This window comes from Rhineura floridana, chromosome 1, assembly GCF_030035675.1.
Source record: "Rhineura floridana isolate rRhiFlo1 chromosome 1, rRhiFlo1.hap2, whole genome shotgun sequence".
Classification (NCBI taxonomy): Eukaryota; Metazoa; Chordata; class Lepidosauria; order Squamata; family Rhineuridae; genus Rhineura; species Rhineura floridana.
Window position 1 is genome coordinate 154,465,553 of NC_084480.1, and position 27,790 is coordinate 154,493,342.

Genomic DNA, 27,790 nt, shown 5'->3' on the forward strand with positions numbered 1-27,790 from the left:
CTTGAGATTGCAGTCCTGTGCACGCTTCCCTGTTTGAGTAAGCCCACTGGGACTTGCTTCTGAGTAAACATGCATAGGATCTTTGACATTCATGCTTATATAAATATTTCTTCATACTATGTCCTGGTAGGTATCTGATTTCACACTATGGTTGTACATTATTATTTCCTCTACATTTTAAGTGTGCCTTTCTTCCTTGGTGTAGTCATGGTCCCCCTCTGTTGTTTTCACTCTGAGGGGCAGATTAGGCTGAGTGATAGTGAGCCCATGGTCACCCAGTAAACTTTGTAGCGGATTTCATTTTTAAAAATTAAGTAAAACGATTTACATGCAGGCAAAGTTTATGAAGTAGATCCACACAATACATTTAAAGCACATTGAACTCACATTTAAAGCAGATGACTTCTCCCAAAGAATCCTGGGAAGTGTAGTTTCCCCCTCACAGTTATAGTTCCCACAGGTATAGTTCCTTAACAAACTAAAGTTGCCATAATTCTGTGGTGGGATTCATATGCTTCAATGTGTGTTGAATGCGCTTTAAATGGAATTATTTTAATATGTTTTTAAAGCTTTTTTTAAAAATAAAAATATGTTTAAGGCTTTCTTTTTAAAATGTTTTTAAATTTGTTTTGTTTTAATATGTTTTTAAGGTTTTGTTTTTAATATATTTTAAAGTCTGTTTTTATGATATTTTTAGTGCTTTTGTTTGCCGCCCTGGGCTCCTACTAGGAGGAAGGGTGGGACATAAATCTAATAAAGAAATAAATAAAATGAATGGTGTGAACCTGCCCTAGGTGTACTCTGCATTCATTAGTGCATTGAAAAGAACAATTTTAAAAGATACTTTTTTAAACAGGAGAAGGGCTATAGCTCAATGGTAGGACATATGCTTTGCATGGAAAGGTCCAAAATCCAATATCTGGAAAAGACTATTTCCTCAAGTCCTGGACAGCCAATGCTAATCCATGTCACCAGTACTGAGCTACATGGTATCAAATAGCCTGAGACAGTATAACGCAGATTCCTTTGTTCTTAAAAGAGGAAAGAGACCCAAGGGCCACAGTGACTCTGAAATTTATTTATATATTTTATTTATTACATTCATATAGCTCTTTATTGTAAAAAAAAAAAAATCAAAGCGATTTACAGAAGGAATTAAAACAATGCAATTATTGGCAAAAGCAGTTAGACAGGTATTCTTAAACATTCAAAGTAATAAAACCAACAATGAGTTAAAAACAGATTTAAAAACACAATAGCTTCTACATGGCTGGATAGACTTGCCTAAACAAAAATGATTTTAGCAGGTGCTGAAAAGAGGCGTCTGCCTAATGTCAATAGGCAAGGTGTTCCAAAGTGTAGGTGCTGCCACCTTACAGGACTGATTTCTTACAAGAGCAGAACAATGAGTTAAAAACAGATAAAAAAACACAATAGCTTCTACCTGCCTGGGTAGGCTTGCCTAAACAAAAATGTTTTTAGCAGGTGCCAAAAAGAGTACAATGAAAGTGTCTGCCTAATGTCAATAGGCAGGGAGTTCCAACGTGTAGGTACAGCCACACCGAAGGATTGATTTCTTACAAGAGCAGAACAAGTACTATGTGGCACTTGTAACATGGAAAGCACACATTGAACTTGGCCTGGTATCATATTGGCAACCAGTACAGATTTCAGAGCAGAGGTATTACGTGCTGACAGGGTCTTATGTCAGGAATCACGCCACAGCATTCTGCACTAACTGTAGCCCTTGAATCAAGTGGTGCTGCATGGGGATTTCTGTAACCTTGGTTGACCGGCTGCCAGGATTTTTTTAGTTTTGGATAGGAAACTTGACTGGTTGTGGGATGCTGAGTTTTCTGCCTTACTCAAAGGAATCCTGTTGTGGTTGGTATGGTATTGCATTTAGGAAATCATCACTGCCTTTTGCTTTTCTTTCTCTATCTGCATTTCATTTACCTCTGACATCACTCCCTTATATCCATAGAAGCAACAACAGTGGTTCTATGCGCTTAGCTCAACCCCCTTATACCCACTGATGATGCACCTTGTTTGTTGCATGGCAGTTTGTTTCTTGTCCAATAGTGGTAAAAGAGAATTCACATACTGGGAAGTGTGCAACTGCCCTTGAGAGTAGGCCAAACCACGTGCATTTTCTCTGTCATTTATTACTCACTGGAATTTGGTTGGCTGTCAAAGTGAATTTATAGAAGCCCATGGCAGCCTACAGGGTAGGCAGAAAAGGGTAGAGAATCTTCCTAACTCTTACTCATTTCTCAAACTTCTCTCTGCAGTAAAGGGTCAAGTCTGCAAGCAAGTTTGAAGCAGCCACATTAAAAGGCTTTGATATGGGTATCTTTGCAGAGAATCCCTAATTAAGCCTTATGAGCAGCACAATCCTAACCATATCTACTCAGATGTAAGTCCTATGGGGTTTAGTCCCGTAATAAATGCGCTTAGAGTTGCAGCCTCCATGGGCATCCATCTTTACTCCTGAGTGCTCCCATCTAACATCTCCACAACACTCGGGTTCCTTCCTCCTACAGCGGCCTTCTGGTGACTGGCCTGAGGGCACTTAAACCCTTCTTTCAAGAAGCAAGTAGGCTAGATTAAATGTTTCTTACCCGGTCTCTCTAAGCAGGTGAGAAGGGATGATCCCATCACTTCAGCTGGACCTGAGGACACCCTCATTTAGCTAATCTTAATTTCCAATCCAAGATTTTTGTTTGTTTGAGTGGTATGCTCCAAGCAACTGTGGTTGATGTTTAATGTTTCATGCTTAATGACATCACTAGGGCCCAACCTGTGACATCACTAGGGCCTCACCCTATGACATCACTAGGGCTCTGAAATCTCAGGGTTTGGGTTGATTCTGACCTGGCAACCCTAATCGGGGAGGGGGGTGTTGGGCTATGGTGTTGCAGGCCCGGGGCAGGCTGGTGCCTAAGGGACCACTCAAGCCCCTTTGCACTTTGTGCTCCAAGCCCACACACATACACACATAGGGCCTCCCGAACACACTCATGTAAACACACAGACATACCAGGGACTGCCAAACACACACAGACATAACAGACAAGTCCCAAAACTGCCCCTCCAGCAACTCACAAAATGTCCCCCCCCCTCGCCAGGCAACTCTCCAAACAGCACACCAGGCACTTGTTGCCACCACCCCGTTTAGACAGCTTACCATCCTCCTGCCTGCTGAGGCTGCTGCCATCACTCCGCCTCAACTACTTACCTGCCTCCAGTGTTGTCGCTGCTGCCCGCTCACTCACCTGCCTTCCTGCTTGCTTCTCATCCTTCCTGCCTTTACTCCTTCGCCTCACTTGCCTGCCATCCTACCACTGTGTCTCACCCCCACATGTGACAGTTTACAAAAATATATTTTTAGATTAGACACCTTTCAGTGCAATTGCCCTCACAAGGCAATATATAAACATCATTAACTTAAAATCCATCTTTTACTCTTTAAAATGAGTGGTAAGACCCAACAATTGATAAAAAGCTGATTGAAATTTAAAAATATGTTGAGTTGAAATAAAAAATATATATTGAGTTGTTTTTAAATATTACCCTTCTGTTGATGTTAGGAGTAAAGTTTCTACTGATTTGAACAATTCTGGATTGCACCCTCAGGTTTTTTTTAGGGCCACTAGTTTAGGGCTTCCAGCCTAAAACTCCACTTCAGAGAAAACTGCGAAAGTTCTGATGCGTTTTTCCAGATAAAAAAAAAGTCTCCCTCTCAAATTCAATGCAGCCTTCTCTGATGTTTCTTTGGACCAGGACCATGTCTGAATGCAGAGAACAAACTCTCTTGTATCGGCTCTTGATGTGAAAACATGCTAGTCAGCAAAACAGGGTCCTTCTTCTGCTCCACCTCATAGAAAGGGCAGGTCTTTAAATGTACAGCCATCGAAGGGATGTCACTGAACTGCCAACTGTTAACCGTGGAGAACAGGCTGCTAAATTTCCAGATCTATCAAGAGGTATAAACAAAAATTATAGGAAATAAAATGTCAACCATGTAATGTGAGATCTTCCAAACAACTCTTCCCATAGTAAGATGCTAGATGGATCTACAAGAGGGCTACCAGTGCTTCAATGTTTGCCCAAATGCTTCAGGCTTGTAGCCTGTTATTGAACCTGCTAGTAGCACTCCAGATCTCTGGACCAGCCAGCCCACCACCTGCCCACTCACTCACTGCCACCACATGTCCACCCCACAGCCAGTGTGATGTTCCAGTCCTTCCCTGCTGCTGCTGCTCCCACTTCTTCCTCCTCACCGCTCTATTTAAAATTGCCACACTACTCCAGCCCTTCCAATTGGTCTGGAAGGAGAGAAAGGGCTACAGCAGTGCAGTGTGGCAGAAATGGCAAAGGCCAAAGAGGCAGCAGTGGTATTGGTGGCTGCAGCAGTGGTGGGCCTACCAACTTAACCTCCCTCACACAACTTGACCTTCAACACAGCATTTTGAGCCAAGCAAGCCATGATGCCAGCAGCAGAATCTCTGGCAATTGGATGCCTGCCCAGCTGCCACTCATTTTAGCCCTCACGTAGCACCAGGTTGTTGGTCACGGTGGCAGCAGTGGTGTACCTGCCTGTGCCTGTACTGCACCGTGACCTGGCTGAGTAGCAGCTGGTTAACATCTGCAGGGCCAGCAGCAGCTGGGTGTGGCGGCGGCACCGTAGGTGCAATGTGCCCTGCTTGCCATCCAGCATAAGCCAACCAGTTCTGGCTGCTTGGCTTATTCGGAATTGAACTAATGGGGCAAAGCATACAACCCAACCTGCCAGCAGCAGGTAGACAGATAAACAGAGCCTAGGACGTGTGCGTGTGTATGAATGTGTATGACAGAGGAATAGAGAGAAAGGATGGGAAATGCAGTGCAATCAAGCATATGTAGCTGTACTAAAAAGCAAGTCCCACTGAATTCCATGGGACATAGTCCCAGGTAAGCATACAGAGAAATGCAGCCAAAGGGAAGGGGAGGAGAGATTCAGTCGTAATTTGAATTGACTTTTACCTTAATATGGATCTTCACAACTGTTTTGCTGACTTTCTAAATGGAGTATTAATTTTGCTTTTGGATTAAATCTATATTAACAAGGAGGTTGATTAACAAGGAGGTTGATTGGTCCCAGGCTATGGTCTGAAGGCACACAAGGCCATCTCCCTGCTGAAGCTAAGCAGGGTCAGCTCTGGTCAGTGCCTGGATGGGAGACTGCCTGGGAACCATATGTAAGCCGCCTTGGGTTTCTATCATGAAAAGAAAGGCGGGGTATAAATGTAATAAATAAATAAATAAATAAATTTAGAAGAATTTACCTTTTCTATTTAATTTATGGACTGTTTAAACATATTAGCAACTGGTCTTTTTCACACTTTTTTCTTTATAACTGGGTTGCTAACCAGAGTTTTTCCTAACTTGGATTAATTCTTTAATTCCGACCATCCCCCTCTTTGAAATGATTTTTTTGACTGAGCTTTAAAAGGCTTTGTTTCCCTGTCTATTGATTATGGTATGAACTTTAGACAATCGTTGGTCATTCTGGCTGAGATTTTTACATGTGAATTACGTTACCTATTTTCAGATGGTTTTTGCATGGAGCATGCACCGGCCCGGCTGGAATCTCTCTAAATGAATTCATGTTGTACATCTATACAGTCCTGATCAAACTGAGATCTCATTTGAAAGAAGCCAACCAGAATATTTCTAAGCGTAAAGGGCTGGCTTCATTCTGTAACACTGTACTGTGAACAAAAGAGTAAGGATGAAATAAAGCATGCATTAAAGCATGTGCGTGAGTAGATGGGGAAAGGGCTAAAAGGTAGAAGTGAAACAGCACAAAAGGAAAGGCCTGTGAATAATCCTCACCTTCAGCATATAAGAATGAACCAAATCAGTTACCTACTGGATGACCAATTAATAAAAAGAAAAGCCTAGTAGCTCATAAGGGGAAGGGCCATGGCTCAGTGATAGAGCATATAGACGGTCCCAAGTTCAATCCCCAGCATCTTCAGGAAGGGCTGGGAGGGCCACATTCACACTGCACATTTATTCCACTATTATTCCACTTTAAACAGTCATGTTTTCCCCCAAAGAATCCTGGGAAGTGAAGTTTGTGAAGGGTGCTGAGAGTTGCTAGGAGACCCCTATGCTCCTCACACAGCTACAATTCCCCAAGTAGTTAAACAGTCAGTCCTTTTCCCCAGAGAACTCTGGGAATTGCCGGCCTATAAGGGGACTATGGCTTTCCTAACAACTCTCAGTATCCTTCACAAACTACACTTCCCGGAATTCTTTGGGGGAAACCATGACTGTTTAAAATGGAATAATAGTGGAATAGATGTACAGTGTGAATATTGGTAACAGGGCTCTGCTTTTTGGTAACAATTTCCTTATAAATCACTGACATTTTTTGCCTTTGGGAAGAAGTCTTGTTAAAATGCTGTGTCTGTAAGAGTTCCGGTTTGCTTTCAGGATTTAGATCCCTCTCCAGAGTTCCTAGCAATTAAATCTCCAATTGGGGTAGCAGATGCATCTTATCCTTAGTGCATCTATATGCATGAAACCTGCCATTTCACATGCTAGGGCGGCTCATTTTGAGCTGTTGACAATGTATTGTAAGACAATTAAGCAACACACATCCATTCGTAATTAAGGTTGCCTCCTGAGGCTCAGCCTCAGGGTGAGGCCTGGATGGTATTAGTTGTGGAGCCTATTATTATATAGAAGAGGGCATTACTTCATGGGTCAGGAGGCAGAGCCTGGCTGTGGCTATTGCCTCAGGTTTGGAGCTAACAACAAACACACTGAAGTCAAGGAAAATAGCTTGCTCTCTTTGTTTCTGACCACTTGGCCTGAATCTTACTTCCCTTTGTGACCCTGAGAAGGTTAAAACTTTGAAATGTCAGATGAGACCCTGCAAACCTGCTGGCAACAGTGTTTTGGCCGACGTAAACAAAGACTAACTAAAAATGGTTGAATTTTTTTTATAGTGGTAGAAAGCCATGATGCTCACAACCAACTAAACCTATTTGGAGGATGCCTTCATATCCTCCAGTATGCTCCCATCACTTGCCTTTCTGCGGACTCTCCAAGAAGTGCCTCCATGAGAATATCTCTTCTTTTCCCACTGTAGAAAAACCATTCCTCTCTCTTTTAGCAGAGTGGCACAAATGTCCCTCATCTGTACTGACACCTGAGCCAACTGAGACAAGCTGCAGCTATCTAAAAACCCAGCAATGTACTTTAGGATTTCCAAGGGAAGGCTGCTCAGAGCATCCCTTTCTTTTCCTCTGTGATTTCTGCTCAAGTTGTATTTCTTTGCTTCTGAAAGCAACGGGTCAACATCTGGCTTAAGAGCAAATGTCTTGAGATGCTGGCTGTAGATAACATTTGACTTTTCCCCAGAAGGGCGCCAGGGATATTGAACAAAAGTGCACCCCAGGTAAGCAAGTGGACAGCGACGCTGGAACCATTCATTTAGGCAGGACTGGATATCAGTGTGAACATTCCTGAAATGAGAAGGAAACTCATCTCTTCTGAAAACATGGTTGCAAGAGAACGTGAAAGCAGAGTTGCTTTTGTTGTGCCTTTGGGTTACACTCTCACTGCAAAGCTGCAAGTAGAGGTTTGGTAGGTCTTTTGCATCTAGAATGTCTGCTAGAACATCTGTGGAAGAGAAAGGCTCCATGGCAAAGTTGTACGTCTGTGTTCCAAAATCTATATAGAGAGCATCAGTACTCTTTGATTCAGAGATCTCATGCCCTTTTAGTTCCTTCTCCAGAGCACACAGCAGGGTAGTTTTGATGGCATTGGATTTAGGAAGATCCTCCAGATTTATTCCTAACTCTGAAGTATCCACAGATATGCTCTTATCTGGCTTCTTGTGTGCCACAGGATCCCCAAGGCATGCCCGTTTGCCATAATAGCTGACTGGTGGTCTGAAGGTACTTACAGTCTTCACTTCCTGAGCTTCCAGGTTTCCATATACAAAGTCTTTCTCTCTGGGAGTGCAAGCTGCCAACTGACCAAAATGAATGAGCATCCTTCCATGATGCACCAGATACATATTATAATCTGCTATCGGAACCTCCGCTTTCAGCTTCTCCAATACTCCATCTTGCCAAGGAGCCAAGCCTGTCTTTTCAGCTGCTAAATTCACAGGAGGAAGGGCTTGGGTTTCTTCAGTGTCACCTACCCTACTAGTGGTTTCTGGTGGCTTTTCTTCCACATTGCCACCAGAAGCCTGTCCTGTATTCAGACACTTCCTCTCATTTTCACTTTTCTTATTGTCAGCCAATAGGCCTGTTACTTTGCATGCTTCAAATTCCTTGCTAAACATGTTTTCCCAAGCTTTGTAACCAACTAAATCTATGCCTTCTTTGCCCTTTGCCAAATTCTCACGCTCTTGCTGGCTGAGCTCAGCTGCTTGAGCCTCATTTGCTTCAGATTGGCCAGCTCCACTTCCAGCAGCTCCTTCTCCTGGGTGGTACTCAACATCATCAGGTGCTTCTTCCTCCATGGGGCAAGCCTCCCTGCATTCTGGGAAAAATTCAGCCATTTTCAGCGACTCAAAGAGAATGTTCTGATCTCTCAAGGCTAGAGCCACATCCAGGCACCCTTCACTGAGTTCCTCTTTCATAATGTTCTGACACAGAACGGCTTCAGAATCCACATTTGGCCAACGATTCCATTCCATTGAACAGGAAACTATACTAGCAGGGCAGACTTGGAGATGTTTTGCCACTTTAAAACGGGCCATGGTAAAAGGGCAGCCATAAACAGAGTTGACGCATGAGACTTGTTCGAGGGGACACAGAAGTTGATGCTCATCCTCTTTACACACATGAAAAGCAGCACCGCAACGAGACCGGCAGCTGATCACTACACAAGAGACTGTAGGCTCAACAGGAACTTGGCAGTACCGGTTGAAACATTTCTCACAGTGCTTGTGGAGTCCAGAGGGAGTTCGTTGTTTCCTGCCCTATAGACAAGACAGGAGATAAAAAGAGAAGCAGATCTTCAAAGCCCTTGGGAAAGCTAGAACATCATTCTTAGGTATGGCTGGAAAAGTTCTGCATTTTAAAATGTCTAGAAGCTATTTCATGCAGCTGCTCTGCACATCACCACTTTCAAAATTTCTTGTTTACAAGTGGGACCTGCAATAAAATGTTACAGTATAGACTACTCCCTCCTCAACATTCCAGACGCTCCATTCCACCCCCTCCCCCAATTTTCTATCTCCTTCCCAAGTCAGCATTTCATTCTCTATTGTCAACTGGGCTGTTGTGTGTGTGTGTGTGTTCTCTCCACTGGTGCTTTTTTCTAAAGATTGTTATACTTCTGCAAAACTCAAGGTTCCCCCAGGCCTGCTGATATCTTTTTCTTGTGCAGTGGTGCCATTTTGGCTTCATAAGCAACAGCACTCTCCCCTGTGAATAGCTGATAACCTTGTTTGTTATCAATTAGTTACGCACATCCATTTGTCATTTGGGTTTCCAATGTTCTGGAAAAATTGAAATATTGAAGTGAATGAACCACTCAATTTACAGAACCTGAAGCAGCCAAATCACAGCAATTAAAATAAAAATTAAATTGTGAATCTATGCAAAAATTCAAGTAAAACTCATAAAGAATAAAGAATAAAAACTGAGCCACAATAAAATGTGTGCATCAAAGCCATAAAACACGACACTTTTACAAGTACCACATAATGTTCATTCTACACTTGCAAGGAATCAATCTTTCAGTGTGGCAGTACCTATTCTTTGGAACTCTCTGCCCATTAATATTAGGCAGTGGTCTTCAGCAGCTGCTAGAACCTTGTTTTTATTCTAGCAAGCCTACCCAAGCATTTATTTTAACATGCAATTTTGACTAAGTATAATTGTTTTAAAATTGCAGACTGTATTTATATTTTTTAAAAATTATGTTAACTGGTTTTTAATGTTTGCTTTTATCTTTTTTTAATTAATAGTTTAGATTTTTCTTTTTCTTAGAGGTCTTTCATCAAGTAAGTGGCATATAAATTCTGTTAATTAATTAATTATGCCTTAATTCTCCATGTAAAAGACTGCCTTCCCCAGTATCTACTATTTCAAACCCTGCAATCGGCAGGTAAGGCCGTGGTGGTACTGCCACTGGGAGTGGCCTGGTTGGTGTTGACCAGTGACAGGGCCTTCTCAGTAGTGGTTCTCCACTTGTGGAATGCCCTCCCTGGTGAGGTGTGTCTGTCTCCCTCGTTACTTTGTTTCAGGAGGAATTTTTTAAAATCCCCCAGGCATTCAGTGGCTGAAAGATACTCTTCCTGGCAACCTTGAAATCATTGGCTGAGATGATTGTTTTGAAGCTGTTTTAGGAATGGGACAGAAGTGTTTGTGGTGAGCAGGTCAGTATCAATGCAAAACAAGCAGAACTTAAATATATGCATCCCACCACGTTTAAGGTTATTTTCTAATGGGGTAAAATTAAATAACATTTTAACACATTAAATCAGTGATTCTCAAACTTTTTTGCTTCACAGCGCACTGTAAAACATATAAAAATTTTCTGGTGCACTTTGTGTACAAAATTAAAAATATATTAATATATTTAAAACCATGAATAAAAATAAACTATAGAAAACTATTACTTACCCTATACAAATGGGTTTCTTCTCATTTTTAAAATATACTTTCATAATATTTGAGGCACACCTAGCCACCTCTTAGGCCGTGTTGACGGAATGTCCCTCTCCATATAAAAACCATTCCCTCCCCATAGAAAACTGGTTGGTCACACCCACCCACCACTGGCATGCATTTTCAGAGGACTGGCCAAGGGTGAATGTGGCTCTTGGGCAAAAAAAGGAAAGAAAGGTTAGCCACCCTTGGCCTTGAGGGTAATCAATGGTATGCTGTAAGAATGACATTAAACTAGAGAGATCAGTTAATTGATTGCACTGTACAACAAAATTATACCATCTCTTTCCAAAGGTACCTACCATAGCTCCAGTTGGTTGTCTCAGATGTCCCTGGAAGAAAAATGAAAAGATGTAACAACAACAACAAACCAGATGGTAGTTAAGGAAATTGCTAAAGACAACTTACACTTATCTGCAAGGCAGTGTCGTTTGTATGGTATTATGTAGGCCAAGGTTGGAAGGGTGGGGAAGGGCCGTAGCTCAGTGGTAGTGCATCTGCCTTACATGCAGAAGGCCCCATGTTCAATCCCCAGCATCTCCAGATAAGGCTGGGAGAACACCCTGCCTGAAACCTTGGATAGCTACTGTCAGTCACTGTAGACAGTACTGAGCTACATGGCCCAGTGGTCTGACTGAGTGTATGGCAGCTTCCTATGTCCCTATGTGATTTATGCACAGCCTTACAGTCCAACCATCCCATTCCAAAGCAGAATGTAGAAGCGATACGGTGTAGGAGTGTTCCATCCATGGGACGAATGGTTTAACTATACTGCTTTTTACCCTCAAAGTGATCCACCTGGCATATAATACAAGTGACCAGAATAAATTCCCCCAGGGTGGGCTCTCTCATTCCAATTTGCTTGGTCTCCTGTATTATTTTGTCAAGACACATTAGCTTCTACATGCCTGGGTAGGCTTGCCTAAACAAATCAGCAACCAGTGCAGCTTTCAGAGCAGAGGTATTATGTGCTGATATGGTGTCACTCATGTCAGCAATTGTGCCACAGCATTCTGCACTAACTGCAGCCCCCAGATCAGGTTGTGCTGCATGGGGATTTCTGTGACCTTGGCTGACTGGCTGTAAAGATTTTTTTAGTTTTAGTTAGGAAACCTGGCTGTTGTGGGATGCTGAGTTTCCTGTCTTACTTATAGGAATCATCATCAACATCATCACTGTTTATTTGTATGCTGCCTTTCCATACCAATCTATGCTCAAGGCGGCTAACAACATGAAAAAAGTTACACAATTCACTGTTAGAAAATAAATCTCCTTGTGGTTGGTATGGTATGGTATTTAGGAAATCATCACAGCCTTTTGTTTTTCTTTCTCTATTTGCATTTCATTTACCTCTGACATCACTCCCTTACATCCATAGAAGCAACAACAGTGGTTCCATGTGGTCAGCTCGACCCACTGAAGATGCACCTTGTTATTTGCATGATGGTTTGCTTTTTGCCCAATAGTGGTAAAAGAGAATTCACATACTGGGAAGTGTGGCTTCAATTGCTGTTGTTCCCAAGCAACTGCATATGAAGGTAGACCAAACCATGTGTGTTTTCTCCAGAGCTTGGAAAAGTTACTTTTTTGAACTACAGCTCCCATCAGCCTAATCCAGTGGCCATGTTGCCTAGGGCTGATGGGAGTTGTAGTTCAAAAAAGTAACTTTTCCAAGCTCTGGTTTTCTCTCTGTCAATTATTACTCACTGGAATTGGGTTGGCTGTCAATGTGAGTTTATAGCAGCCCACAGAGTAGGCAGGAAAGAGTAGAGAATCTTCTTAACTCTTACTCATTTCTCAAGCTTCTCTCTGTAGTGAAGGGTCAAGTCTATAAAGAAGTTTGGAGCAGCCATGTTAAAAGGCAGGCAGAGCATTCCAGGCAGGGGGTTAAGCCCTGCTTTGATAAGGATATCACAGAAGAGGATCCCTATTCAAGCCTCACCAATAGCACAATCCTCACAATATCTACTAAGAAGTCTGTTGAGTTCTATGGGGTTTAGTGCCTTAGTAAGTGGCTTTAGAATTGCAGCCTTGAGGGGCATCCATCTTTACTCCTGAGCGCTCCCATCTAACATCTCCACAACACTAGGCTTGCTTCCTACAATGGCCTTCTGCTGACTGGTCTGGTCTGAGGGCAGCCCTGGGCTCCTGCTGGGAGGAAGGGTGGGATATAAATCAAATGATAGATAGATAGATAGATAGATAGATAGATAGATAGATAGATAGATAGATAGATAGATAGATAGATAGATAGATAGATAGATAGATAGATAGATAGATAGATAGATAGATAGATAGATAGATAGATAGATAGATAGATAGATAGATAGATAGATAGATAGATAGATAGATAGATAGATAGATAGATAGATAGATAGATAGATAGATAGATAGATAGATAGATAGATAGATAGATAGATAGATAGATAGATAGATACACTTCTTGCCAGAAGCAAGTAGATTAAATGCTCCTTACCCAGGCTCTCAAAGCAGGTGAGAAGGAATGGTCTCTTCACTTCAGTTGGAGCTGGAAACACTCTCATTTAGTTAAGATTTCTATCTTAATTTCCAATCAGAGATTTTTGTTTTGTTTGAGTGGTATGCTCCAAGCAACTGTAGTTGATGCTTAATGTATCATGCTTAATGACATCACTAGGGCCCACCCCTATGACATCACTAGGGCTTGCCTCCTATGACATCACTAAGGCCTGCCCCTATGGCATCACTTAGGCCCACCCCTGAAATCTCAGGGTTTGGGATGCTTCTGACCTGGCAACCGTAGTACAGTATCAGATCATTACAATTCCTCCACACTGAGGACAAGCAAGCCCTGAGTTGTAAACTGAGAGTACAGCTCTCAAACGCAAGAGCAAGATGCATTTCTGCCTCTGCAAGGTATTGCCATTAGCACGAAAGAAGGATTCAATGCCATTTTTGCTTGTGGGCTTCTCTTGTTGGCAGTAGTTGATGGGCCTGTTTATGTCCTCTTAACTAGGCCTCATATGACTGGGAGAAAGTACAGAAAAAGACAAAGAAGCATGAACTGATAGTGATAAAGAAAATTAGATAAATTAAATTTCATGGAGGTATTCATTGTGTCTTGTTTCCCCCACCTCCTTTTTCTCTCAGCTTTCTATGGAAATGAGTTCTTTATGTCTGCTTGAGACTGAGGAGGACTGGAGGAAACGTAATTTTCAGAGTACCTAATAATCATTTTTACTATAGCTGGTATAGCACAGTGGGGAGGAGAGCCTGGCTGGGAGTCCAGAGTCTGTGAGTTCAAATCCCCGCTCGTGTCTCCTGGGTGTCAAGGGCCAGCTAAAGATCATCCCCGCAGTGAGTAGCTCAGGGGTTACATGCCCTGCCACTTGTGCAGCCGTGGGCAAGCTGCACAGTCCCAAGGAGCCCAGTTGCCCCCCAGCTGGCAGTTGCAGACAAGGAATGGGCTGGCTTGTGCAGCTGTGGCAAGCTGAGCAGGCCCTAGCCAGCTGGGGAGGACTAGCCTCAGAGGGAGGCAATGGTAAATCCCCTCTGAGTACTGCTTACCATGAACAGCCTGGATCAAGTACCAATATGATGTCAGTGACTCCTTTTACTCATGATGAGGTACAATCCTCAAGCAGAATACAGACAAGGCAAGACTCTTGTTGTAGCAGACACACTGTCAAGAAATCCACTGGAAACTCCAGATCTTGAAACAAGGTCTTTCCCAGATAGTTGAGGGAATCAAAGTCTATGTAAATCTTCTACAAGCTTCTAAACCAATATCTACCACACTCCTTCAGTGCATTCAAGCAGCTACCAGCACAGACCCAGACCTTTCAACAGTGCTGAAATTTGTCAGAACTGGTTGGCCATTGTACATGTCTGAAGTGACAACTAACCGTAAACCTTTCTTTGCAGAAAAGGGAAGTCTTACAGAGTTGGAAGGAACAGTCCTATTTGGTGATTGAATAGTCATTCCTGCTACAATGCAACAGGAAATATTGGGAAAACTCCATGAAGGTCATCAAGGAATCACTAAGTGCAAAGAACATGCAAGAAGGGTTATTTAGTAGCCATGAATAGGGCAAGACCTCAAGGCAATAATAGCAAACTGTGAGTTTTGCCAGACAAATAAACTTTCACAACAGAAGGAACCACTCATTACCACTCCATTGCCAGATAGACCATGGAAGAGAGTGAGAGCAGACATCTGTGAGTTACAAGGACAAAAGTACTTAGTTGCAATAGACTTCTCCAGATACTTAGAGACTGCATACATGTCTGATTCAACAAGCTCTACTGTTATCAGTTGTCTGAAGAATATCTTTGCCAGATGGAGATGCCCAAATTAACTAGTAACAGATAATGGACCGCAATTTTCAGGGAAAGAGTTTACTTTGTTCGCAAAGAAATATGACTTTTGTCACATTACAGCCAGTTCCCATTACCCACAAGCCAATGGGGAAGTGGAGACAGCAGTACAAACAGCAAAGCAAATTTTATGTCAGGAAGATCCCTTCCTAGCACTGCTAAGCTACAGAGCAACACCTATCAATGCAACGAAGTCCAGTCCTGCACAACTGATAATGGGAAGACAATTAAGAACACCAGTCCCAACCTTAGAAGCAAATTTGTATCCTAAGTGGCCTGATTTGGGAAAAGTCCGTGTCACAGACAATATGGCTAAAAGAAACTACAAATATTACTACAACAGGCTTTATGGAGTGAAGACACTTCCAAAATTACAACCTGGTTCACAAGTAAGACTGAAACTGGATAACCAGAAAGGATGGTCTGAACCAGCAACAGTCCAGACCCAAAGTCAAACTCCAAGATCTTATGTTGCCACTACCAACAATAGAACATTCCGAAGGAACAGGAGACATCTACAGTTGGTTCCCAAACCATAACCAATTTCACAACAAAGTGAGAATTCAGAGGCAGAAATACCAGAAGAGCAGAATTTATTGCCAGAGCAATCTCCAAAGACAGAACAAAGAACTGACAAATTCTTGTGAGCAAGCATCACCTGCCAAAGACAGCCTATCTCTTGAGAGTCTGAAGAGAGTGACATCCAGAGGAAGAGTAATTCGAAAACCAGAATGTTATAGAGACTACGAAAACCAGAATGGTATAGAGACTAAATGTTATCCTACACAATGTTTGCTGGGGGGGGGAACACAAAATAAGTTAGAACTCAAAGAAAGGGAAATGTAGTTACATGTGTCTTTAAGTTAGATGCACAGCAAAGAAAGAGTTAACACCTTAGGGGGAGCTAGACTGATTTAGTTACTGGGGTTAGTTAGTCAGTGTTCTGTGTGCTGGGTGAGGCCTAGCACAGAACAAGCTCAGATGTTTTACTGTTTAAGAATTATTAAATAAAGAAGCTCTATTTTATCCTCGTCCTGATCAATATAACAAGAAGCATCCAAAATTCTGAGATTTTAGGGGCGGGCCCGAGTGACATCGCAGGGGCGGGCCCTAGTGATGTCATTAAGCATGATACATTAAGCATCAACCACAGTTGTTTGGAGCTTACAATTCAAACAAAAACATTTCTCTGATTGGAATTTAAGATAGAAATCTTAGCTAAAAGATGGAGCCTAGGTAGGGAACATTTAATCTAGCCTACTTTCTTCTTGCAAGAAGGCCTTAAGTGCCCTCAGGCCAGGACAGTCACCATAAGGCCATTGTAGGAAGAAAGGAGCCTAGTGTTGTGGAGATTTAGATGGGAGCACTCAGGGGTAAAGATGGATGCCCTTGAAGACTGCAATTCTAAAGCCACTTACTAAGGGACTAAGCCCCATAGAACTCAACAGGACTTACTTCTGAGTAGATATGGTTTGGATTGTGCTGTTGGTGAGGCTTGACTAGGGATCCTCTGCAAAGTTATCCATATCTAAGCAGGGTTGGCAGCCCCCTACCTGGAATGCCCTGCCTGTACCTTTTAACATGGCTGCTCCAAATTTCTTTACAGATTTGACCCTTCACTTCAAAAAGAGGTCTCAGAAATGAGTAAGAGGAAGGAGATTCTCTACCTTTTTCTGTCTACCCTGTTGGCTGCTCTAAACTCACTTTGACAGCCAACCCAATTCCAATGAATAATAATTGACAGAGAGAAAAGACATATGGTTTGCTCTACTTTCACAGGCAGCAGTTTGGGAACAATTGCAGCCACACTTCCCAGTATGTGAATTCTCTTTTACCACTATTGGGCAAGAAACAAACCATCATGCAATCAACATGGTGCATCATCAGTGTGTTTAAGGGAGTTAAGCTGAGCGCATGGAACCACTGTTGATTCTATGGATGTAAGGGAGTCATGTCAGAGGTAAATGAAATGCAAATAGAAAAAGAAAAACAAAAGACAGTGATGATTTCCTAAATGCAATACCATACCAACCACAACAATATTCCTATGAGTAAGGCAGAAAACTCAGCATCCCACAACCAGTCAGGTTTCCTAACCAAAACTAAAAAAATCCTGGCAGCCAGTTAGCCAAGGTCATAGAAATCCCCATACAGCACATCCTGACCCAGGGGCTGCAGTTAGTGCAGAATGCTGTGGCCCTATATTTTGAATATTTAAAAATATCTGTCTTTAACTGGTTTTGCCAATAATTTTGTTTTAATTCCTTCTGTAAACTGCATTTTTTTTACAATAAAGCAGTATATAAATGTTGTAAATAAAATACATAAATAAATGTTGGAATCACTGTGGCTCTTGGGTCTCTTTCCACTTTTAGGAACAAAGGAATCTGCCTCTACAGACAAAGGCCATTTGGTACCATCTAGCTCAGTACTGATGACATGGACTAGCATTGGCTTTCTACTTAATAAACTTTGCCTGCATGTAAATCATTTTAATTCATGTTTTAAAATGGAAATTAGCTATAAAGTTTACTGGGTAACCATGGGCTACTCACCATCTCTCAGCCTAATCTGCTGCTCAGGATGAAAACAACAGAGTGGAACCCTGACCACCCCAAGGAAGAAGGTCACACTTAAAATGTAGAGGAAGTAATAATGTACAACCATAGTGTGAAATCAGATACTTATTGGGACATAGTATGAAGAAATATTTATATAAGCATGACTGTCAAATATGTTGATTATTTACACAACCCATAAAGATATTTATAGCGCAATCCTATGTTTGTTTACTCAGAAGCATGTCCCAATGTATTCAATGGGGCTTACTCAAACAAGGAAGCATGCACAGACTGCAACCTCAGGTAATAAGGAACTTCACTCACACAACCCAAAATCCAGAATCATGCCACTTTAAGCTGTTTTGCAACTGTTTATACTTGTTTACACACACACACACACACACACACACACAGGAGATGTAAAAATACATAGACCACATATTGTTTATTATCAAAACCAGTTGGTCATTGCAGATTTTTTTAAAAATCAGTTTCCTACATAATAAAAACAGTGATACCTAAGTAAGCTGTGCCTAATTGCATTAAAAAATTGGATTGAAGGGGGAGAGATTTACAACACAAACACAATCCTTTATTGTGGTCATTTACAGCACAATCCTAACCATGTATATGCAAAAGTAAGTCCTATTGAATTCAATGGGGTTTACACTGGAAATGTGGGATAAGCATTGCAGCTTTACTCCCAGAAAAGTGAGTACAGTGGATTAAAGCTTCATATTGGGAAGGTTTTCAAAACACTGCTCTCTTCAACAGCGGAGGAAAATTTAAACTTGTTTGACTTCTGCACACGAGAGAAAAAGTCTTTTGGTATTGGTGAAAGTTCAATACTTACTCAGTTTATTAGATTTTCAGATAAGCAGCAAAAAACAACAGTTTTCTCACCTTGCAATGGGGTCTACCTACTGCCTGGAGGCCAAGAAATCCCTTGTCAATCAGAACCCTGACTTCACTTGAACCTGAACCTGAACTAACATTTGCAGGAAAGGATTCTGAGGAACTGAGACAAATAGTGGTAATGAGAGAGGAAGTTCTAGGCTTAATGGACAATATAAAAACTGACAAACCACCGGGTCCGGATGGCATCCACCCGAGAGTTCTCAAAGAATTCAAATGTGAAATTGCTGATCTGCTAACTAAAATATGTAACTTGTCCCTCAGGTCCTCCTCCGTGCCTGAAGACTGGAAAGTGGCAAATGTAATGCCAATCTTCAAAAAGGGATCCAGGGGGGATCCCGGAAATTACAGGCCGGTTAGCTTAACTTCTGTCCCTGGAAAACTGGTAGAAAGTGTTATTAAGCTAGATTAACTGAGCACATAGAAGAACAAGCCTTGCTGAAGCAGAGCCAGCAAGGCTTCTGCAAGGGAACGTCCTGTCTCAGTAACCTATTAGAATTCTTTGAGAGTGTCAACAAGCATACAGATAGAGGTGATCCAGTGGACATAGTGTACTTAGACTTTCAAAAAGCGTTTGACAAGGTACCTCACCAAAGACTTGTGAGGAAGCTTAGCAGTCATGGAATAAGAGGAGAGGTCCTCTTGTGGATAAGGAATTGGTTAAGAAGCAGAAAGCAGAGAGTAGGAATAAATGGACAGTTCTCCCAATGGAGGGCTGTAGAAAGTGGAGTCCCTCAAGGGTCAGTATTGGGACCTGTACTTTTCAACTTGTTCATTAATGACCTAGAATTAGGAGTGAGCAGTCAAGTGGCCAAGTTTGCTGAAGACACTAAATTGTTCAGGGTTGTTAAAACAAAAAGGGATTGCGAAGAGCTCCAAAAAGACCTCTCCAAACTGAGTGAATGGGCAGAAAAATGGCAAATGCAATTCAATATAAACAAGTGTAAAATTATGCATATTGGAGCAAAAAATCTGAATTTCACATATACGCTCATGGGGTCTGAACTGGCGGTGACCGACCAGGAGAGAGACCTCGGGGTTGTAGTGGACAGCACGATGAAAATGTTGACCCATCGTGCGGCAGCTGTGAAAAAGGCAAATTCCATGCTAGGGATAATTAGGAAAGGTATTGAAAATAAAACAGCTGATATCATAATGCCGTTGTATAAATCTATGGTGCGGCCGCATTTGGAATACTGTGTACAGTTCTGGTCGCCTCATCTCAAAAAGGATATTATAGAGTTGGAAAAGGTTCAGAAGAGGGCAACCAGAATGATCAAGGGGATGGAGCGACTCCCTTACGAGGAAAGGTTGCAGCATTTGGGGGTTTTTAGTTTAGAGAAAAGGCGGGTCAGAGGAGACATGATAGAAGTGTATAAAATTATGCATGGCATTGAGAAAGTGGATAGAGAAAAGTTCTTCTCCCTCTCTCATAATACTAGAACTCGTGGACATTCAAAGAAGCAGAATGTTGGAAGATTCAGAACAGACAAAAGGAAGTACTTCTTTACTCAGCGCATAGTTAGACTATGGAATTTGCTCCCACAAGATGCAGTGATGGCCACCAGCTTGGATGGCTTTAAAAGAAGATTAGACAAATTCATGGAGGACAGGGCTATCAATGGCTACTAGCCATGATGGCTGTGCTCTGCCACCCTAGTCAGAGGCAGCATGCTTCTGAAAACCAGTTGCCGGAAGCCTCAGGAGGGGAGAGTGTTCTTGCACTCGGGTCCTGCTTGCAGGCTTCCCCCAGGCACCTGGTTGGCCACTGTGAGAACAGGATGCTGGACTAGATGGGCCACTGGCCTGATCCAGCAGGCTCTTCTTATGTTCTTACTTATTGGCTACATACCCGAAAGGGCGAAAAGCTCATTTAACAGAAGTTGGGGGGGCTGATGTTTTGGTGTATATCTCGTGAACCAGACCACCTAGAAAAGTAATTTTGTTTAAATGAAAGCTAAGAGTCCGGATAAGGTGAGTTACCCAAAGACCCGGAGAGATCCCCAAAAATCCAGAGTCTCTGGGCAAAATCTGGAGATCTGGCAACCCTATGAATCTGAACCTGATGTTGGTGGTCAGGAGGTCACTGAACTGGAACACACAGCACCAGAGCCCTTAGAATGAGAGTTGGGACCATCAAGGGTACCTTTCCCTAGACCCTAGGAATTGAGCTATACTAACTCACCAGTCCAATGATACAGGGAGTGCACCAGGCAGGAAGCCATAGAGTAAAGGAGAAATGTCCATAGAATCATAGAGTTGGAAGGGGCCTATAAGGCAATCGAGTCCAGCCTCCTGCTCAATGCAGGAATCCAAATTAATGCATACTTGACAGGTGGCTGTCCAGCTGTCTTTTGAATGCCTCCAGCGTTAGACAGCCCACCACCTCCCTAGGGTTCCATTGTCATCATTAGGAAGTTTTTCCTGATGTTCAGTTGAAATGTGGCTTCCTGTAACTTGAGCCCATTAGTCCGTGTCCTGCACTCTGGGATGATCGAGAAGAAATCCTGGCCCTCTCTGTGGCAACACTTCAAGTACTTGAAGAGTGCTATCATATATCCCCTCAGTTTTCTCTTCTCAAGGCTAAACATGCCCAGTTCTTTCAGTCTCTCCTCATAGGGCTTTGTTTCCAGTCCCTTGATCATCCTTGTTGCCCTCCTCTGAACCAGTCCTAGGTTGTATGTATCCTCCTTAAAGTGTGGTGTCTAGAACTGGAGGCAGTACTCAAGATGAGGCCTAACCATTGCTGAATAGAGGCCTAACCATTGCTGAATAGAGGGGAACTAATACTTCATGTGATTTGGAAACTATTATTCTGCTAATGCACCCTAAACTAGCATTTGCCTTTTTTGCAGCCACATCACACTGTTGGCTCATATTCAGCTTGTGAGCAACAACAACCCCAAGATCGTTCTTGCATGTAGTATTGTGGGGCCAAGTATCCCCCATCTTATAACTGTGCATTTGGTTTCTTTTCCCTAGGTGTAGAACATTCTGGGGGTTTTTTCAGTCCAATGCTCCAGCCTGTTAAGATCCCTTTGAATTGTGTTTCTGTCTTCCAGGTATTAGCTTTCCCTGCTAATTTTGTATCATCTGCAAATTTCTGCTTCAGGCTAGAGTTTGGTCCTTTAAGAATCTTTAATTTGCCAACAAAGGAACAGAAAACAGGATAGGGGGACTGGTGGCAGAGGCTCAAAAGGCTCAGTTCACTGCTAACAGTCCTCAGAGGAAGGGGCTTAGTAGGAGCTCTTCTTGGTGCTACCTGTCCTGTGGGTTCTGCCCTGAGACCAAAATAGAAACACCTGCCCTCAACAAAAATTCAGGTAATTGTGTTTTGTACTAGCTAGAGCTATCTTCATTAGCAGCCTTCTCTAGGCCACATGACAGTGGTCTAATCTGGATTAAACCAAGGAAGGAGTAACTAAGGCAAGGTCCCCTGTTTTTAAATAGGCTAGCTATGACTCTAAGCTAGCTGCCATCACAACCTGTGCTTCCACAGACAGGTCTGAGTCCAGGAGGACCCAAACTGTGAACTTTGTCTTTCAAAGAGAATGGAACACCATCCAGACCCCGTTGCACATCCCTCTCCAGTTAACTTTTCCACCTACAGCAATTCTGTCTTCTTTGAGTTAATGCATGTTTTATGCATACATATTGATATTGTTTTCATGTGCAAAGATTTTGGAGGCAATTTTTGGATCAAATTCAGGAAACATGTTATTCCTCCAGACTCTATAACGTTTCTTTTTGGATACTTAAATGGAGTGGTAGAGACTGTAGATTTAGAATTACTTGCATCTACACAAATTTGTATTGTAAGATATTGGAAAATCACAAAATTCCTGTACATACAACCAAATATTTTATTTTTCCCATTATTATATTCTGACTTCATTAAATTTATCATGTGTATTAGCAGTATTGTTCCATTTTATATGTAACATTTGTATGGATATAAAATTGAAAAAATCATTAACAAAGCCACTGTGAGTTCCAAGACAATCAACAGTGACACATCTCCCCTGCTCTGGTCCCAGTGCCCATCAGGGTGACCAAGGTAGATTGAGTGCCAAACCTAGGACAGAAAACAGTGCGTAGAGAGATGCTGGATGATAAAATGTATGGCAACACCCATACATTTCCCTCAGACATTTGCCTACAGCATGAAGATATTCAAGACTTACATGACTTAGCATGAAGCATGACTTACAAGGTTGTTTGAAAGATCAATCTATATGAAGTGCTTTGACCACTTTGAAGTACTACATAAATGCTAAATATGACATCAGTGTTTGTGGTCACAAGCAACCCAAAAGGTTATAAATGTGAAGAAAAGGCTATTTCCTTCATTTGCTTGTTACTCCATTGTCTGTGCTGAGATTCCTCACATCTTACCTGCTAGCATCTGTTATTTGTAAATGGCAAGGAGGGAATAGCTATACCACTGAGCTGATCTAGGGTGACAGTTCCTTAGCACTCAGCAGTCACAGTTAAGAAGGCAAGATCTTCCTCCTGCAGAATTTTTAGTGCAGTTCACAGTAACGTGGCTTCCCAATGAACAACAGTAAAAACATTCATCTGTTTGTTTGTCATAGCCAGACTTCTGTTGCTCTGATTCTTGGGAGTATTTTGATGTGTATAATCTCTAAAAATAGCTGCAGCAATGATTTGTAGAGTGCTAGAACAGTTACGTAGCACTGAAACTATGCATGTGTTAAGAGCACTTGACAATTACAAGGGTTGGAGCAAAGGACAGATAGTCCAAACAAGGAATAAATTTTGGACAGTCTGCGACTGACTTACATTAGGCAATCCTTCATCATTCAATAGGAAGAACAATTTTTAAAGTTCTTTAGCATGACTGGTCACGAACACTGTTGCAAACAGAGTAATCAAAGTCATTGATTTAAAACTTCTGTAAAAAGCAGTATAAGGTAGCAATATAATCCAAGACTAGTCAAGGAGACATATTCTAATTACCTTGCCCACACCAATATCTGGGTGGCTGCATTTTGCACCAACTGAAGTTTCTGAACGATTTTCAAAGGCAACCCCATGTAGAGCACATTACAGTAGTTACTAGTGCATGGGTAATTGAGACAAAGTCAATCCTCTCTGCATAGATTTGCAATTGCCGTGCCAGATAGACTGTTAGAAAGTTATCCAAACCATCACCACCATCTGGTCTTCCAAAGGTAACACCAAGTCCAGAAGAACTTCTAAACTGTGTACTTGGTCCTTCTAGGGAGTGCAATCTGTCCAAGACTAATTGCAAACTCTGTTAAATTCTATCCACAGGATTTGGTTTCAGCTTCAGCTTGCTCACCTTCATTCACCTGAAAACTTCCTCTAGAGTCTAGACAAGAGTTCAAGAGTTCCACAGTCTCCCCATATGGAAATGAGTGGTACAGCTGAATGTCATCTACATACTGGTGACACTTCAATCCAAATCTCTAGATAACTTCACCCAGTGGTTTCATGTAGATATTAAATTGCATGGGGGACAAAATAAAGTCCAGGGTGACCTTGTAAACCAAAGGCCAATGACAAGAATAAAAGTTCCCCAGTACCATCTTCTGGAATTGATCCATCAGGAAGGACTTAATTTACTCTAACACCATACCTCCAAGATCCAGCCTGGCCAAATGACCCAGAAAGATACCATGGCTGATGGTACTGAAAACTACTAAAAGGTGAAGGAGAAGCAATAGGGCTGCACTCAGCCTATCAGTTCCCTAGTATAAGTCATCCACCAGGGTGACCAAGGCTGTTTTTGTCCCAACCTGGGCCTAAATGGGGCATATTTATACCACAGGTGATTTCATTCTGGTGTACTTCTACTTCTAACCATCATTGCCTATAGCACATTGGTCTCTATACCCCATTTCCATTTCCTTTCCACAATATCCACAGATTAGGAGAGTTTGTACACAGCGCTGAATCATGGATTAGCATTTAATGAATGAGCTTCAGTGAGTCTCAAGGCTCTTTCCTCTCCTTTGGTATAGCTGTGAGGAAGAGATCAGAAGCTTCTGCCTTTGTTTTAGATTTACCATAGTTTAGTGCCAATCAGTTTGAACCAGAGGGCGCACTGAATTTTGAGGAAAGTGCTGTGGGTGTAGTCACAAAATGGCTGCCATGATGGGGGCATGGCTTAACACAAAGTCAGAGAGAGCACAGTCATTGCTGCTTCTCCATCCTCCTGGACAACCTCGTGCTTGCCCTGGGAAGTTACCTGTGTCCTCCTAGTCCAGACTGTGGAGAACACACAGTACTAATTACCCTACACACAATGCTGTCTAACAACAACAGGGAACATTCCCCAGTGCCAGGAAAAATGTACAAGGTGCCCACACTACACTCTCTCGCACACACAGCACACGTACACACTGTCATGACCCCTGCATCCAGCAGTGACCTGAGCACAGAGACAGAGACTGCAGAGGCATGAGATGAGGAGCCGGGCCACTGCTCAGAGCTGACCACTGCACCTGAGGTTGGTGGATGGGAACTTCCAGAAAACCTCCCAGATCACCAGGGCATATGGGGCCAGAGTCTGGACCCTCATGGGTACCTTCCCCTGAGCCTGAAGAACCAGATACCTCCCACCACACATCACCAGTCCAGCAGCTCAGGGTACCAGACCAGGAGACAGGCTATGGAACCGAGAAGGAGTACCCATCTTCAGACTAGAGGGCTGACCCTCTAAGGCTCTGTTCTTTCACAGGGGAGGAGGCTGGAGGAGATAATCTGGAGAGAGAGACATAAAATGCCTCAGTCTGCTCCCAACCTTTGTTGGAGCAAGTTGTGCACTTGAAGCTGTCTGTGGTGTAGCAACCTTCAACTGGCCTCATCTTGCTTCTAGCCTTGCCGCTGTAGGATCCAACATCTGACCTGAACACGACACACACTTGCTGTACATATAAAGACCACAGCCACACATGCATCTCTCCCACACATGCACTTGTACATTTCACATATACACAGCCACACATGCATCTCTTCCTCTCTCACAGAGATCACACATGCGCGCACACACACCCCTCTCTATCTCACACCCCCCCACGTATATTTGTTCCTCTCTCACAGACTACACAAACATATCTCCACCTCCCCCATTCTCTCTCTAATACACACCACAAATAAATCTCTCCCTCTCTCTTTGCCCAAATGCACCTCTCTCCATCACACATGCACACAGGGAGCATACTTGACCACCCCCTCCCATTCAGAAAAGCCCCTCCAAAGGTGAAAAAACTGCCTAGTTAAAAAAAGTAACCCTCCCCCCAAATAAAGCAAAACAAAAAACAAATGAGGCCCACCAACCTGGGACCTGTGGGCATCTGAACCCTCAAATGTTGTTAATCTTAATGATGGTTTGCTAAAACAGGTCAGCTTCTTGGGACGGGGGTGGGGAGACAGATAGAGGGGGGAAATAAAGAACAAGCGCCTGTGGTTCATTCTCATAATGCTACACTATAGTTTAGTTTTACATCTGAACCAGCCCTATAAGTGGGAAGTTCAGGAGCTGTAATACCCAAATATACAAATAGATCCTTTTCAGTATATAAGCAAAGCTATGTGGACCAACCATAATGTGTGGTTCCTCCAAAGTTTGGGGTGGGTAGGAATGATGTAGGAAGAGCCAGGACCCTTTGCTGGAAGACAGAACCTTTCTGCTTGTTTCAGCAAAGTGCTGCAGAATAATATTGATCACTCAGGGATGTCTTCAAAGCCATCACAGTGTTGTGGACACTGTTTATTGATTATTGGAGTTTTATTGTGTTTAATGAGCTACTGTAAACTATCCTGGACATTTTTAACTGAAGGGCAGTATAGAAATATTTTAAATAAATAAATAATCTTGGCCTTGAAAGTAGTTTCCTAACTTGAGAGTCAAATATAGATATAAACAGATCCTTGAAAACAAAAATAAGTTACAAGATTAGATGTCATGGAACGCTCATCTTGGGTATTCGGGGGGGGGTGTTTTTCTGCCTTTCACAACCACATTTACTGCACTTTGGAAATGTTTAGGGAGTATTAATCCTTTTTGGAGATGTTTACACGTCCGAACCACATAGCAGTTATACGCAATATTAGTAATGATTTGTCAGCTGCATGCTCTTATTTGTTCTTCTGTCTTCTAAATTCAATTTTTAAATTCTTTTTTAAAAATCTCAGACCTCCGCCCTTCTGGTTCAGAGAACGTGCTGAAAATTCCCTAGTCAAGCCACTCTAATCATTAGATGGCTACAGATTTCAGCTAATTCTACTCAACAGTTTCAGATCTGCACTCTTCTTGAAGTGCACTTTTCTAATTGACAAAGGCTGCAATCCTATACACATTTATCTAGCAGTAAGTCTCATTGAAATTAGTGGAGCTTACTTCTTCCTGAGTAGACAAGTAAAGGATTATGCTGTAACCCTTTCAGAACAAATATATGTTTTCTGGCACCGACATCAGTCATGAATGTAAGATATTAATAGTTGAGCTCTTCAATGCTAGCCTTCTGAAAATACTCTCTAGCCTGGAAGTCTTTCCCCTGGTCTAGCCTTTCCCAACTAGTGGGCCACTAGATGTTGTTGGACCACAATTCCCATCTTTCCTGACCATTGGCAATGCTGGCTGAGGCTGATGGGGGTTGTGGTCCAACAACATCTGGTGGCCCACCAGTTAGGAAATGCTGCCCTGGTCCTAGATGTGTGTGTGAGCAACTTGTGGTTACTTAGCAGTAAGGAAATGAAATGCTCAGAGTCTGCTTATTATTAGTTCATATTGTGCAGAAATGAGCCCTGTTATTGAATGATCAATCCCATAATCTTTGGAATACAGCCTGTTGAGAAAAGAAGTAATAAAGACTAAGGCTGCAATCGTGCACGCAAGCTGTGTTACGTACTGGTGGGAGATAGGCAGCCTAAGTGTCTGCAGATCTGTAGCCCAAGTTGTTCAGCATCTCTTTTTAATTAAACTAGTTTGAAACACATTCCTGACTTAACAGAGCTGAGGAAGCATGTCAACATGAGAGCCCAACATTTGTCAGTCCTTTAACCATTCTGCATCATTGGCTACAATAATTCCCCCCATTAGTTATACATTTTAATGTTTTTCAGTCCTAATTTTGCATGATGATATAGCATTTCTTTTTCTGCTTTGATTCCAAAACAGTTTTTATATTAGAGCCTTACCGTCAGCATACAGTGCCTTTTCGTGTACCCAAATAAATGGTCTCCTGGGTTTATCCAGCTGAGTTGAAATGAGGTGGCTCC

The 27,790-nt window shown here is 42.3% G+C and overlaps 1 protein-coding gene across 1 annotated transcript; it reads right to left on the bottom strand.

The window, feature by feature from the left end:
• Positions 1–1,069: 1,069 nt before the first annotated feature.
• FBXO40 (F-box protein 40) lies at positions 1,070–27,790 on the bottom strand. The gene is made up of 4 exons (XM_061638036.1): positions 27,710–27,790; positions 10,991–11,020; positions 7,085–8,992; positions 1,070–3,976 (listed from the first exon to the last, which is right to left on the bottom strand). The coding sequence occupies exons 1-4, from the start codon at positions 27,716–27,718 to the stop codon at positions 3,749–3,751; spliced, it is 2,175 nt and encodes a 724-aa protein (XP_061494020.1). The 5' UTR covers positions 27,719–27,790; the 3' UTR covers positions 1,070–3,748.